The 14,912-nt window shown below is 39.5% G+C and overlaps 1 protein-coding gene across 2 annotated transcripts; it reads left to right on the forward strand.

Moving 5' to 3' along the window:
- Positions 1 to 8,212: 8,212 nt before the first annotated feature.
- On the forward strand, positions 8,213 to 13,428 carry LOC129731581 (GRIP and coiled-coil domain-containing protein 2). 2 transcript variants are annotated; one of them, XM_055691685.1, is made up of 5 exons: positions 8,213 to 8,425; positions 8,480 to 8,594; positions 8,666 to 12,555; positions 12,610 to 12,718; positions 12,776 to 13,428. In XM_055691685.1, the coding sequence occupies exons 1-5, from the start codon at positions 8,399 to 8,401 to the stop codon at positions 12,820 to 12,822; spliced, it is 4,188 nt and encodes a 1,395-aa protein (XP_055547660.1). In that variant the 5' UTR covers positions 8,213 to 8,398; the 3' UTR covers positions 12,823 to 13,428. The 2 variants fall into 2 exon arrangements, with proteins under 2 accessions (XP_055547660.1, XP_055547661.1); XM_055691686.1 differs by having other exon boundaries at positions 12,782 to 13,428.
- Positions 13,429 to 14,912: the final 1,484 nt, after the last annotated feature.

Raw genomic sequence — 14,912 nt, forward strand, 5'->3', positions numbered from 1 at the left:
GAATACCGTATAGTAAGACAAGGTTGAATATAGCGGATAGTCGAAGAGAACAGTGATAGTAGTTGCAGAAAGGTGCATGAAAAAAAAAGATTAGTTGTAACTGTGGTTGATGTTGACAAATTTCGTCCATTTGTAATATATGTATGTAATATTTGCCCGTATGCCGGTCTGCGTCCAGGGCTTCTCAAGGCAACCCCTCGCAACCGCACATATATTCAAATTTTTTTATTCATTAAAACTCTTGTCAGATGAAACATTTGATAAATAGTTATAACAATAGTAATAGTAATTTGCTTTTTTTACATACCTGCTGTGCCTTAATCCTTTACTTACCCCCTTTTATGTTTGTTACCTTTAATCCAAGGGAGTGGTGCCTTCAAGCGTTACGAACATCTATTTCTGTACCGTTTGTTCCAAAACTACTTTTTCTGCTGTCACAGTTTGCTTCACTTTGCTTTGGGACACAATTAATGTACTAAATATCACTTAGAATATCACATACCATGTGAAAACCTTAAGAAATTGCTCAAAACTGTCTGATATGCTATTAATAATTGCAGTCAACATTTAGCCGGTTTACCCGAATCAACATAAGATAAGGGTAAACTGCCCATTTTTCGGGTGCCAGTGCCAGTGATGTTGGTAACGCGTCAAATGTATGGTAGCTGACAGCGATGCCATTCCCGTGCTTTAATCACTCTTCCATTGACCTTTGTTTGTTTGTATTCCTCAGGGTAATTGCTTGATTCTTCGTTTGCTCTAATTCTTGATTTTTCTCGCATTTAAAAAAAAGGAAAGAAAAGGAAAGGAAACTGGATTAATAATTTGGTTTGAACAATAAAAATTAATGTAAATAAGTCTGAACCACGACCGCGCACACATCCAACTCGGAGCCCTCTCGGCACCTCAGTAGAAAGCATGTCTTAGTTGTCACAATAGTCAATTAAAACTGCTTAATCCGTAAAAGACGAGATCAATCACTCTGACCTTTTATCAAATTGTTAAATGATTCAAACATTCCACCCAATCATTATCATTAACTTCGTCTTATTACGGCCGTTGCAATGAAAGATTCTGATGAGCTTTATAGACTTTTAAAATTGTTTTACTTTTTTTTTTATGGTCATGCTGTATGCAGTATTAGGTTAAGTTTTATTGCTTCTTTATTTTGATTACAACCGAAAAGCCCAGAGCGGGGGCCTAGTGTGGTTGGTAACGTCTCCGCCAACCACGCTCGACGCCTGGGTTCGTATCCCACCGCCGACATAGGTGTCGATGGTTGTTATTACCAACCCAACTGGTCTAGATTCAATCCTAGCCGACACCGGGAGATTTTCTGAGGCGAAAAATCTCTGGGATCACGCCTTCCATCGCATGAGGAAGTAAAGCCGTTGGCGCCGGTCCGTTAATAAACGGGTCGTGAGTTAGGGACCTGGGTGTGGAGTCGCCTCCCTGGGCGTCGGTAATTGGCCACAACAGTGGCGGAAATAGACCGACGGAAAATAAACGAGAATAAAAAAAATAGTAGAAGGGTGGTATTCAAGACACGACCGCATGACGATGACTACCGTATTCTTATATTCCATTGAACCAAATAGTAGAGGGAATTGCAACGCTTCTTTTACAAAACTTCGAGGCACCAAAAGGTGCCAGTTGCCAATTATTCTTGTTTACTGGTTAGTCCGTCCAGAATTCCAGCCATTTTAGTATTTTGCAGTAGCCATTTATTACTAACAGCCACCAGCATAACGGGCGGAACCGGCACGAGATGACCGGTACTATTTTGTCTTTCCTTCTTTCAGCTGCTAGCACCTAGCGCTGTCGTGAAATTAACATCAACACAAACATGCATTTTTGCAAGGTTTTTTTCCGCTAGCAGCAGCAATTGTAAAACATAAAATTCAACTAACCGCTTCTATTATAAAACTGCGAGGCACCAAAAGGTGCCAGTTGCCGATTTCTTGTTTACTGGTTTCCGTCCAGAATTCCAGCCATTTTAGTATTTTGCAGTAGCCACCAGCATTACGGGTGAAACCGGCACGAGATGACCGGTACTATTTTGTTTTTCCTCCTTTTAGCTGCTAACACCGAGCGTCCGTATGTATCCGGTACGGTTTAATAATGAATCTGATGGGGTGAAATGTTCGAACGATACGTTTTATACCAAGGCTTCGTCAGATAATTAGAGAGAAGGAGGGGCTACATAGATGATGGAATGGTAGAGACAAATGTTTCTTGAAAGCTGCGCCGGCCGCTGTCGTAATATTAACACCAACACAAACATGCATTTTTGTAAGGTTTTTTCCGCTAGCAGCAGCATTTGGTAAAACAGAAAATTCAATTAGCCGCTTCTGTACCAAAATTTCGAGGCACCAAAAGGTGCCAGTTGTCGATTATATTGTTTTTTGGTTAGTCCGTCCAGAATTCCAGCCATTTTAGTATATTGCACCAGCTATTTATTACCAACAGCCACCAGCATAACGGGAGAAACCGGCATGAGATGACCGGTACTATTTTGTCTTTCCTCCTTTCAGCTGCTAACACCTAGCGCTGTCGTGAAATTAACATCAACACAAACATGCATTTTTGCAAGGTTTTTTTCCGCTAGCAGCAGCAATTGTAAAACATAAAATTCAACTAACCGCTTCTATTATAAAACTGCGAGGCACCAAAAGGTGCCAGTTGCCGATTTCTTGTTTACTGGTTTCCGTCCAGAATTCCAGCCATTTTAGTATTTTGCAGTAGCCACCAGCATTACGGGTGGAACCGGCACGAGATGACCGGTACTATTTTGTTTTTCCTCCTTTCAGCTGCTAACACCTAGCGCTGTCGTGGAATTAACATCAACACAAACATGCATTTTTGAAAGGTTTTTTTCCGCTAGCAGCAGCAATTGTAAAACATTAAATTCAACTAACCGCTTCTATTATAAAACTGCGAGGCACCAAAAGGTGCCAGTTACCGATTTCTTGTTTACTGGTTTCCGTCCAGAATTCCAGCCATTTTAGTATTTTGCAGTAACCACCAGCATTACGGGTGAAACCGGCACGAGATGACCGGTACTATTTTGTTTTTCCTCCTTTTAGCTGCTAACACCGAGCGTCCGTATGTATCCGGTACGGCTTAATAATGAAACTGATGGGGTGAAATGTTCGAACGATACGTTTTATACCAAGGCTTCGTCAGATAATTAGAGAGAAGGAGGGGCTACATAGATGATGGAATGGTAGAGAAAAATGTTTCTTGAAAGCTGCGCCGGCCGCTGTCGTAATATTAACACCAACACAAACATGCATTCTTGCAAGGTTTTTTCCGCTAGCAGCAGCATTTGGTAAAACAGAAAATTCAACTAGCTGCTTCTGTACCAAAATTTCGAGGCACCAAAAGGAGCCAGTTGCCGATTATAGTTTCCTGGTTAGTCCGTCCAGAGTTCCAGCCATTTAAGTGTTTTGCAGTAGCCATTTACTACTAAAGCCACCAGCATTACGGGTGAAACCGGCACGAGATGAGCGGTACTCTTTTGTATTTCCTCCTTTCAGCTGCTATCACCTAGCGTCCGCATGTCACTGTTTTGGAATCAGAATGATGGGGCGCCGGCCGCTGTCGTAAAATTAACACCAACAAAAAGATGCATATTTGCAAGGTTTTTTCCGCTAGCAGCAGCATAAACATCGGAAACAGAAAATGACAACAACAATAACAACAAAGTCAGATCGATTGTATCCGTTAGTGTCGACTGTGCTTGGGAAGAGAGGTAGTGATTGGCTGCGCGGTATGATTTAGACAATCGATATTAATTACCAATTTTTCAATAGTATATCTCAAACAATAGTTTGTTTTTGTTACATAAATTTAACCGTAAAAGAATTTCTGATCGATTGATGCCAAAACCTCGAGAACCTGATTATAGATGACTGCAAAATAAGCGCTCAAAACCTGACCACTTTTCTCTGGTTTTCCCTGGTTGAATTACTAGATTTTCAAATTCAGGGGCCTAACTTCGATATAGACGTTAGTCAACGTCAAAAAAAAACCGAAAAGCCCATCAAAGTCTTTTCAAAGAACGTTTGAGATGTTTTGCAACTAGCATCTGGCCTTATTAGACTGGATCTATCTTGTTAATACATAACCGAGAAGAGTATTTTAGTTCACGAATTTAAACCAGATATTACTAATTTCAAAACTGTCAAGCCCCTCAACCTAGGAGAGGGCACAACGTTCAGAAGGCATTTTAGTCGGAATTGAAATATTTTGCTTAAATCGAGAACAAAACTGCATCGCCCAAAGGTAAACAAAGTTACCAGTATCTGTCAAACTCAGATGCGTGGCGTCACCGTGCGATGTTCTATTTCATTTTTCACGTGAGTCTATGTGCTACAGTGATGGTATTGCTAGTGTTAAAAATGTGGTCTTATGTCGAATTTTTTTTTTCAAAATAGTTTCAAACTGAAAAACAATGAAGGAACAAATGTTCTTCGCTTTTTGCATTTATGCATGCGACTTGCAGCAAGCATCTGGTATCGTATGTACGAACCTTTTTTTCGTTCACACAGCATTTGTTTGACACGGCACAATACAAATGAATGTTTTACGGAGCCAACTATAATATGTACAAAACTTATTCGACTGTTTAGAAAATACTGACAGCTGTCTGATGTATAATCGAGCCAGAGAGCCAAACAAAAACGGCTTCGAACAAAATGTATGGAAATTTGTGTCAGGGATGTGTTCAAGATAATGAAAGCATCGACTTACAAAACATCGAATACAAATGAAGCTCTCATTACTAGAATTTTTCTATGTAGACAAATTTTTTGGTTACGAAAAAAGAGCGGCTTGACATAGTCATGGTATCTTGTTCGGTGAAATAGCGGAAACGAAATAGCCGATACCTCATGCATTCATGCATGCATCATTCTGACTAGTGATGGGAAACTTATCGATACTTATCGATAATATCGATAAGTGCTCGACATCGATATTATCGCGAATTTTTTGACGTTAACGATAATTATCGATATTATAAGGGTGAGCACAAGTCAGTGCGGCTGGTTACTGGAGGAGACCCAAGGAAGGAGACCTCACCTACCCTTCCCCAGGAGTTGCTTTTGCCGCTGGGTATTTGTTGCTATTCGACAAGATTTAGCATTGTTGGGGGTGGTGTAAAGGTTCCCCCCGGATGTCACTGAGTTTCTGAGAAATAATGGTAACTAAAAAGGTATTTATAAGTTTTAGTTTCCTATGAACAAATGAATTCGACAACTCAGTACTGGAGAACTTTAAAAAAATATCCAAACTTTTCGCACCATCTCATAAAAAGCAATGACACGAAATTGTAATAAAGTGCATTTTCTTTGGCTTGCCAACTCTTATAATATGATGGACATGCATAGCGGCAGTCTATTGGTAATTCTCTGGTAAATGTTTAGTTTAACTTGGAACTGTTTAAGTTTAAAGTATCTGTTACCCAACAAACAATTTTTAGTTCAACTAAAAATCCAAATCAACGAAATTGTTGCGCCAAAAAAAGTATCCTGATTTATACAGGGGGTGGAAAAAATAATTGAGATAAAAAAAATTCTCTCGAATTTAAAATGGCCAGAACTTTACGAAAAATGAATCAATTTTGATAACCAGTTTCATTCCACTGGCAAACAGTATTATATTAGTATTACTTGGGAACTTGGTGTGACCATCCTACACCGAAAATGTTTCGGATTTCAAGAGTGTGTGTCAAAGTGTACATTTTTGCAACGCATAGAACGTTTTAGGCAACTAAATTGTCTATCTTAAATACTATCTAAAAAAATCTGAGATCACCGATATTTTCTAAAATCATTTTTTGTTTTTTAAATTTTTTTTTTTTCAGAGTAGGATCTTAAACTCATTTTTTTATATTTTTGAAGTAGGCTGACCAGATTTTCTCGGGATAAAAACGGGACAAACGGGTTCAAAAAACGGTTCACATGTTAACATTTATTCTTGAAATATTTTCCAACCAAAGCATGCAAACAATTGGGACTGCTCCGACGAACTGAAGAGTGCAATTTTCAGCAATGAGTTCCTGAAATTTGTCACATGATGATCGAAATTTTGACTAACAATTATCATGGTCTCAACTTTCAATCTGACCTTTTTAAATGTTAATCCAGATAAATTTTCAAACGCAAGTTTGCAAAGTTGCTTGGTTTAATAAGACCTACACACCCACAATGTTCGATTGAATTCTGCTAGAGTGCTGCAAGCTCAAAGAAAATTAGTACCCAACAGGGAAAAAACCGCCAAAATCAACACCCATACTTAATAAATTCATACCTCGATGATTCCTTGGCGAATTTTCAATCTTTGGCTACCTGAACTTGAACCTGAAATAAGTTCTGATTTATTGACAACATATAAACCTATGTGAAACAGAATGTCAGAAAAAGTTCTACGCGTTGCAAAAATGTACACTTTGGCACACACTCCGGAAATCTGAAACATTTCCAGTGACCCTTGGTCACGTCCAGTTCTCAAGTTATACTAGGAATCTAGGACAGTTTTCCAGTAAAATGAAACCTGTTTTGTCTGAATTGATTCATTTTTTGTGAAGTTTTGGCCATTTAAAAATTGACAGAATTATGCCTGCTTCAATTATTTCCCTTATTACACAACCTTCAAAATGAACTTCGGCTTGAAACTACTCCGTAGAAAGCACTCCCGGCGTAAAACTCAAAGACTTTCCAAAACAAACTGTTTAACTCGTCCGGAAGTTTGAATTATCATTCGCAGTATCGTAAGATTTGTCATTCAAGGCCTTAACACAATGGATACGTTGCGGCTGCGTTTGCGGCAATTTGACAGTTAGCCCATACATTTACTGTCAAATTGACGCCAACGCAACGCAAACGTATCCATTCTGTTTGGGCCGTTACTATAACCGCAATAACGTTTGCGGTAAAAAAATGGACAAAAAATTCCCGATTTCATGAGTTTCAAAATGGCGTCAAAAACAGACATCGTGCGGCACTTTGTGGACGCCGGGTATGCCGGTTCTGGCATCTACAACATTTTGACACTATTGGACAATGATCAGAGCATCGAAAGAAAACCCGGTTCTGGTCGGCCAACGACCCTGAGTGACAAGAAGCTTGCTGATAACCAAAAGGATGCTGAAGAGGAAGACCGAGGGAAAAGTGGCTAAATCGCTGCGTGCACTTGGCCTAAAACAGTGAAAAAGTATCTGGAGAACATGGACATGAATACAAGAAGCTGCAGTCCCGACCACTGGTCTCGGAGCTGCAGGCAATGACGCAGCGACAGCGGTTGAATAAGATGGTCAAGTCGATTCTCCCGGCGAATCGCGACGTGGCAGTGGTGATGGACGACTAGACCTGTCTCACCCTGGATGGCAACGACTAGCAGGGTTCTTCGTATTTTACCTCCCTCACGAAGGAAGTGAGCACCGAGGTAAAGTTTATTTCACAGACCAAGTTCCCCAAGAAGGTGCGGCTGTGGCTGACAATCAGCGAGAAAGGGATGTCAAAGTTACTCTTCTTTCGCTCCGGGCTGGCCGTGAACGGGGAAATTTATAGTACGAAGTGCCTGACAGACGTTGCGTCGTTCATCAAGAAATACCATAAGCGTGAAGACACGGTGTTCTGGCCAGATTTGACGTCGGCCAACTACTCGAAGCGATCGTAGGAGGAGATGGAGCGGCTGAATATCGATGTGGTACCGAAGTCGGTGAATCCGCCCAATGTCCCCCACCTGCTTCCCATCGAGAATTTCTGGGCAAACTTGAAGCGCAAGATCTATTCCAACAATTTTGTCGCGAAAACGGAGGAGGAATTAATAAAAAAAAAAGAGAAAGAGCTTAAAAACATGGCTACACGCATGTTTTCGTCCGCCATGGCAAATGTTACGGTTAACTGCCGGAAGGCCGCACGCAAGGACGTAATATTTTTTTGCGAGGAAGCTAACATGATAACCTTGCATGGGAAATTTATCCAACTCAATTATCTGTCATAGTTTCTTTTTCATCACCATCTGAAATAGTTTTTTTTCATCATCTGAAAAAAAAAATTTTTACCGCAAACGTTAGCTGTCAAATTATCGATACTTATCGATAATATCGATAAAACCCCCGGAATTATCGATTGTTATCGATGTACGTTTTGGGCGATATTTCCCATCACTAATTCTGACAGTGCAGTGCAATGCTATCTGCTATAAAATGATAGTAAACGTCATCCCGTTTGATCTAATAGAAAAATACGTGAAAGTTTTTATTCCTCTGAAGTTAAAACACTTTTAGTGAATAATTGGCACATTTGATCCTAACTCATAGTGAAAGTATGTACGTTTGATATATCGGATTGTGATTTGTTCGTAAAAGTGTCCACAAACCGTTCGTAAAATGGAAGAAAGTGAAACTACAAACTCGGTAAATATTCATGATGATGTCAACATCCTTGACATAAATAATTCATCATTCTAGGCTCCAGCTGGGACGAAAAAAGCTGGTCCTTTCGATAACCTCAGTCGGGACGATCTAGTTAAGAAATGTCGAGGTTTGCTCGGCATTGCCCAAAAAGCGAAACAAGCGAAAGACGGTAAGAAAAAATCTACGTCGACTTTTTACATTATACCATAACGAAATGAATCATTTTTGAATCGGTAACAGAATGCCAAGAAGAAAACAAAAAGTTGAAAGATCAATTAACGCAGTGCGAGATGCAAAAAGCGGCTGATAAGGACTGCCTAAAAACGATGCAGGAAGTTGTTGACTCGCTAACTGATCAAAAACTAAAGGCTGCCATGAGAGTGGATGAATTGGAGAAAGTAGTAGTTGGGCTAAGACGAGAGTTAGAGGGAGCTGCATTATTAAGAGATAGGTTGGAGAAGTCGTCTGACACAAACGAAGCTCTTCAGCGACAGATAAAGCGACTAACGGATGAGAATGAGCAGCTTTTGGACGATCTAGCTGGTATGGAGAATAAGCTAAAAGATCTGGAAACGGACAAGCAGAAAATAGAACTGCAGCAGAAGCAGTTGACTAAAGTGAACAGTGAGACTGTTCAATCTGGAAGAGAAGAGAAATTGATTCGCAAGTTAAAGCTGTATAAAAATAAGGTGCAAGAAATATCGGCTAAAATTTTACTGCTGAAATCCGATAGAAAAATCCTGCTGAAAACCGTTAAAGAGTATTCGGAGGAAGTTCCAAAATGGCAGAAGGAGCTGCTCAATGCTTCAGAAGCATTATTTAACCGAACACATACGCTAGAGAAAGAAAATCACAATCTAAAACAACAATGCGCTTCGAAGGAATCAATTGAAATCGAGAATCAAAAACTTTTGGGCGAGGTTGATAGTTTAAAACAACGATTAGGGTCATTTTCAGAGCAATGCCAGAATCATGGAAATCAGACTGTTGCGTTATCGAGTAAACTGACCGAAATAATGGAAGAATGTCAGAATAAGCAGTCAGAACTAACAAATTTGCAGGATATGCACCATAAAATATTAATTAACAATTCTGACCTCGAGCAGAAATTACAACAAGCACTGGAAGAAAAACAACATTTGCAGTCTGAATTAGGTGGAAAGCAAATAGAGCTGGATCAAATACAGGAATGTGTTCAGAATGAAAAAGCAGCAAATGAACAATTGCGTACTGAATACAATCGATTAACTAAAAAACTAGAAGAAATTCAGACACAGTATGATATGGCGAAGCAAATAGCCCATACCCGCTGTCAGGAAGAACAGAAAGAGAGTGAAGCTGGAGGTTTACGAGGAATTAACGAGTTGACATATGAAATGGAGCAGCAAGAGTTACGGGTTAATCAAATCATCGAAGAAAAGGCTCAGTTACAAAAAGAAATGGATGATCTTCAATCCCGTTACTCTCAACAGACGGATGAGTTGAAAGAAAAAATATTGGAGCTTTCAGAGATTCAGAAAAAACTTCACGATATGAGCGAATTGGATGCTACCAACAAACTACTTCAAACGGAAGTTCTCGAGTATGACAGAAAGCTTCAAAAGTACATGCAAGAGCAAGCCGAGCTGCAGAAAGAGCTTTCCGATTGTTCCGTTGCACTAGAAACTCTCCAAGATCGCTTCAACAGTCTACACGCTGAAAATCAACGATTATTGGAGAACCATGTTGATTTGGAACGACAAAATGCAAATGACAGAGAAGATTTGGCAACTGTCCATTCGAAGTTCGAGCTCGTCAAGCTGGAAAACAGTGAACTGCTCTCGGAGTTAAAAGAAATCAATGAAATTCTTAAAGAACGGGGTGGAGTCATCTCTTTGCAGTTGTCGAAAATTTCCGAGCTGGAATCGCAAAAGGCCGCCCTAGAACGAAAGCTTACTGAGTTAGGAAGTCCGGACGTGGAGCAGCTTCGAAAACAACTACAAGAAGCTGAGCACTTGGCTGCTGAAAAAGAAAGCGAACTGATTGTTTTACGTGAGCGGGAGCGAAATTTTGATGCTCAAAGTGACGCCATGTCAACTTCGACCATTTCTAGAGCCGAAGAAGTGGCCAGAATGCGTGAGATAGACGACAGCTTTGAGGAAAAATACAACAAACTACGTTCTTTGGCAGTGAAATTGAAGAAAAAGGTCGCGGAACAAACAGTGCTGCTGCAGAAGTATGAAAAGGATAAGGAATCGTTTGGACTGGGAAAGAACCTGCAATCTTTACAGGCTGAGTATGACAAACTACTGGATACGTTGGAATGTGAACGACAAGCGAAGGAGCATTTAGAAACAGAATTGAAAGAATGCAAAGAACACATGGATAAACAAAAAATAGAAATTGAAACTTTCAATCAAGTTCGTTCGGAAATTGGCAGCAATAAGAAAGATAAGTCTTCTCTCGAATCAACCATTCGCGACTACCGCGAGCAACTGCAAAGCTTGAAACGTGAAAAGGAGGCATTTAATTTGGCAAAGAAGGAGATAGAGTCAGAAAATCAAAAGCTCATGTCTGCGCTTAAAGCTAAGGAGAAACAACTTAACGATGAATTAGAAGCCCAAAAAGAATTGAAAGTAGAAGTCGAGAAATCCCGATTGATGATGAAAAAAACAAACGTTTTAAATCTTGAAATGGAGGCATATGAAAAATCGTTAGCAGAATTGAACAAAAAGTTGGAAACAAAAAAGGCTCAAGTGCAGGACTTGGAAGGAACCATCGATGCTCAGGAAGGAACTATCAAAAGCCTTAAAAGTCAGATGGCGCTGCTGGAGCAAAGTTTATTATCGGAGCGAACTCATTCGCAAGAGTTAAAAAAGAATATAGACGTGCAGCAAGAAAAATTACGCATCAGCGAACATCAACGTGGTGAAGTTAATGTAGAGTTGGCCGAGTTGAAGCTTGAACACGAACGAGTCAAACTTATTGTAGAATCGAATCGAGCAGAAATTAGCGAAACGGTAAACGAAAAAGAGAAAATTTGCGCCGTTTTAGAGTTGGAAAAAGGTAACCTACTGAAGCAGGTCTACAGTTTAGAAAGTGACCTGGAGGAAATAAAGGCAAAGCTTACTGACAAGGAGCAGGAAGCTGAGGACGTTAAAACTGAATTTGCTAGCTATAAGATACGAGCGCAAAGTGTTCTTAAACAGAATCAAAACAAAGACACTGGGAAAGAGCGCGAACTCGAAGAAGAAACACAGAAACTTAGGCAGACTTTGGAACGTACGCAAAACAAACTTCAACAGTTTTCTCAGCAGACTGCAGAGTTAAGTAAAACCTGTGAAGAGCTGAAAAACGATAAAACACGCCTTCAGAGTCGTTGTAAAGAACTTCACGACCTTTTGGAAGAATCACGCCTTCATAATGAATCACTGATCGAGGATAATCGCCGTTGCAACCTCAACAATCAGGAGGCGCTAAGGACACAAAGACTTCAATCAGAAACCTTGGTAAACTGTTATAAGAAACAGCTCGAAGAACTTCAAGAAAAGTACTCCAGAGAAATCGAAGCTCTTCAGACCCAAATTCGAACGGCTCCACGAGATATGCCGGATGCAAGCGGGGACAGCCTAAACAATAATTTGGCAAGCGTTGCTCGGGGCCAGCATTATTCTGATGAACAAAAAATCAGTCTCCTTTTGATGGAACGTGAAGAAGGCGAAGGTTCAGAGAGTACCAGCTCGCAAAATGCAGGCGCTCCCGGGGCTGTCAGCCAACGAAATCGTAAAATTTCCAACTCTAGTCAAACGCTTCGGTCATCACGATCCAACCGGGATTTGATACCACTAGACGAACTTCTAAATGCTTCCTTCGACGACGCATCAATTGTATACGATGGGGTAAACGATTGTTCACCACCACGAACCTCAACTTCGCCAACATTCGAACTTCGGCTGGCCAAGGAGCAACTTGAGAAACATGAAAGTAGGGTTCGCCACCTCACGGCACTGCTGGCTGAGGCCGAACAGGACCTGGCCAAATTGACGCAGTTGAACGAGCTGCTCAAGGAGGAGGTTCGTCGTCAGGAGCGATCGATTGAAAGGGAGAAGCATGTACAAAATTCTGAATATTTGAAAAATGTGATTTTTAAGGTGGTTCTCTGAATTGTTAAAACTTAAAACAAATTTAACGTTTGTTTTTTACAGTTTTTAACTTTAAACAGTGGTGATGAGAAATCACGTCTGGTTCCTGTGTTAAACACAATACTTAAGCTAAGCCCAGAGGAAACTCAGAAGCTAAACAATGTGGCCAAAGGTGATCAATCAAATATATAGTTCTAACCTCATTCTGGTAACTTTGTTAATTTCGCAGGTGCAGAGGGCGGTGGACGTGGCTGGACGGGAATTTTATGGAACTAGTTAGATGTGAACTATTCTAAGAAGGAACTCCATTACGTGAGCAAGTTTAGTCATTTCCATTTTTTGTTTTCGCACTGTCTTCTCGTTTTCTCCGGTAAAGCAATCAGTATTTATTTTGTGAAAACTTTTTTTAAATTAATCAGTCGTACAGTATAATCATTGGTTTTTGGATAGTTATTAAACTATTTCAATTTGAAAAAATGATATTCCCGAATTTCGCTGTAAATACTTGCCGTACCTTTCATAAAACATTCGGATGTGGCTAAATTTTGAGCATCCGAACAAAAATGGCTACTATAAGACCAAGTTAAGGATACTGAAGGATACCGAATGCCAGAAGCGAAACCAGACTCAAGTTGACATAGCTTTTGTAGCGGTGTAAAAATGATGCTTGAAATATGTGGTACACATGTCAAATCACATAGTAAAGTTATTATTTCGTTTCTGTATTCAAATATCACATATTTTAGAACACCTAAATAATTTAATTGAACCAGGTACCTTAGAATAGGGGTTGCATTCAACATAGTTTGACCGAAGTTAGTGTGTATGAAAAAAAGCAAGAATAGTATGTTAATCAATACAATAGGTTTTTATTCAAATAAATATTGTTCATAGTAATATTTGAAAGAAATTCCGTCAGTCAGTACGCAAAAACTTGAACGTAAAGTAGGAGGGTTAATTTAAAGGACTAGGAACAAAAATATTGAATCCTGGAAGCGCGAGATACAGTTTTTATTGGGGTGTTGAAATGAAACAAAGGAGCGCGAGAAGCTTGGGCGTCATTCGAGATCAACTTGTAGTGCTTCTTCCAACCTAACCCCGCAATTGTCCTGTGTACTAAACAGTCGGATTTTTTAACTCTCCAGTTATCTTAATTCAATTTAAGAGCTTAACCAAGCTTTTGAACTCGAATATAAAATGCCGCTTATATTCCTTAATCACCATGTCTACTTCTATTGTCGTCAATATTTGGTTTTTTTTCGTCAATGTAAAAAAGAAAAACAATGAAGCATATTGAGATTTCCTTGGCAATGGGGGAACCTTCAAAAAGGTTAGCCAAAGAAAATTTAGTGTTTAAAACGCCTAAACTATTCGCATTATTTTAGTGTTACCGTTATTATATATTTTTTAAAACATTGTGTTTTGCAAAGGTTTATCCAAATCCAAATGAATTGGAGTTAAAATATCTTTTCGGCTGAAAAACAATAGTGTTTCATGCGAAATATGGGAAAGAAAAAACCTGAAGCGTTAAGGGGTTATATACCTTTTTAGGTTTCAAAAAACCGAAAAAAAAAATTATTGCATTATCTTCAAATACAACATCTCGAGAACATTTTCACAAATTTTCATAAAGATCTGAGTAATAGGAAGAATGAGAGAGCGATTTGCAGCGCGCCTCGCCACGGGCGCATGAGCTAAACTTGAAACTTTACACGCGATTATCTCGGAATAGTTTTTTCCCAAAAATGACTTTGCCGTGATCCTGATTGCGGGAAAACTACTGAACCGATTTCTTTCATCTTTGTTTTTATTTTTCGTTATTAAATTCGCCGGTCCTTGAACGATCGCTTTTTGAAACATACAGTTACATTTTGCCGCAAAAAAAAATTTAATGCAATTTTTGGCGCTCAAAACGTGCATTTATTGGGAAAAACGTTTCCGTTTGCACTGAAAACAAAATACTCATAAAAGCGATCGTTCAAGGACCCGGCACACTTCTAAACTAATGAAATAATATGAGTTTTTTAATTTCGGTTGACCCGCTGAGTCTCTATCAGGATCACCGCGAGCTTCTGCAAAAAAATAGTGTTCCGGGGAAACGGCCATTACTCCAGTAATAATTGGTATATCTCAAAATCAAACGTATTTTCTTGTTTTTCATAAGTTGTACTTTCAGAAAAATACCACTTTGATACAATGGAAATGGTGCTATAGCATATATGCACCTAAAAATAAATTCAAACTTCCCTCATTTTTCTCGACCAAAAAGGTATATAACCCCTTAAGGAAGAACAATTATATTCATTTTCTAAGTAAAATGAAAGCAAGGGATAAAACCCAACCGGTTGATAGAACCTGACGAAACG

The sequence above is a fragment of the Wyeomyia smithii genome, chromosome 3 (genome assembly GCF_029784165.1).
Source record: "Wyeomyia smithii strain HCP4-BCI-WySm-NY-G18 chromosome 3, ASM2978416v1, whole genome shotgun sequence".
NCBI lineage: Eukaryota > Metazoa > Arthropoda > Insecta > Diptera > Culicidae > Wyeomyia > Wyeomyia smithii.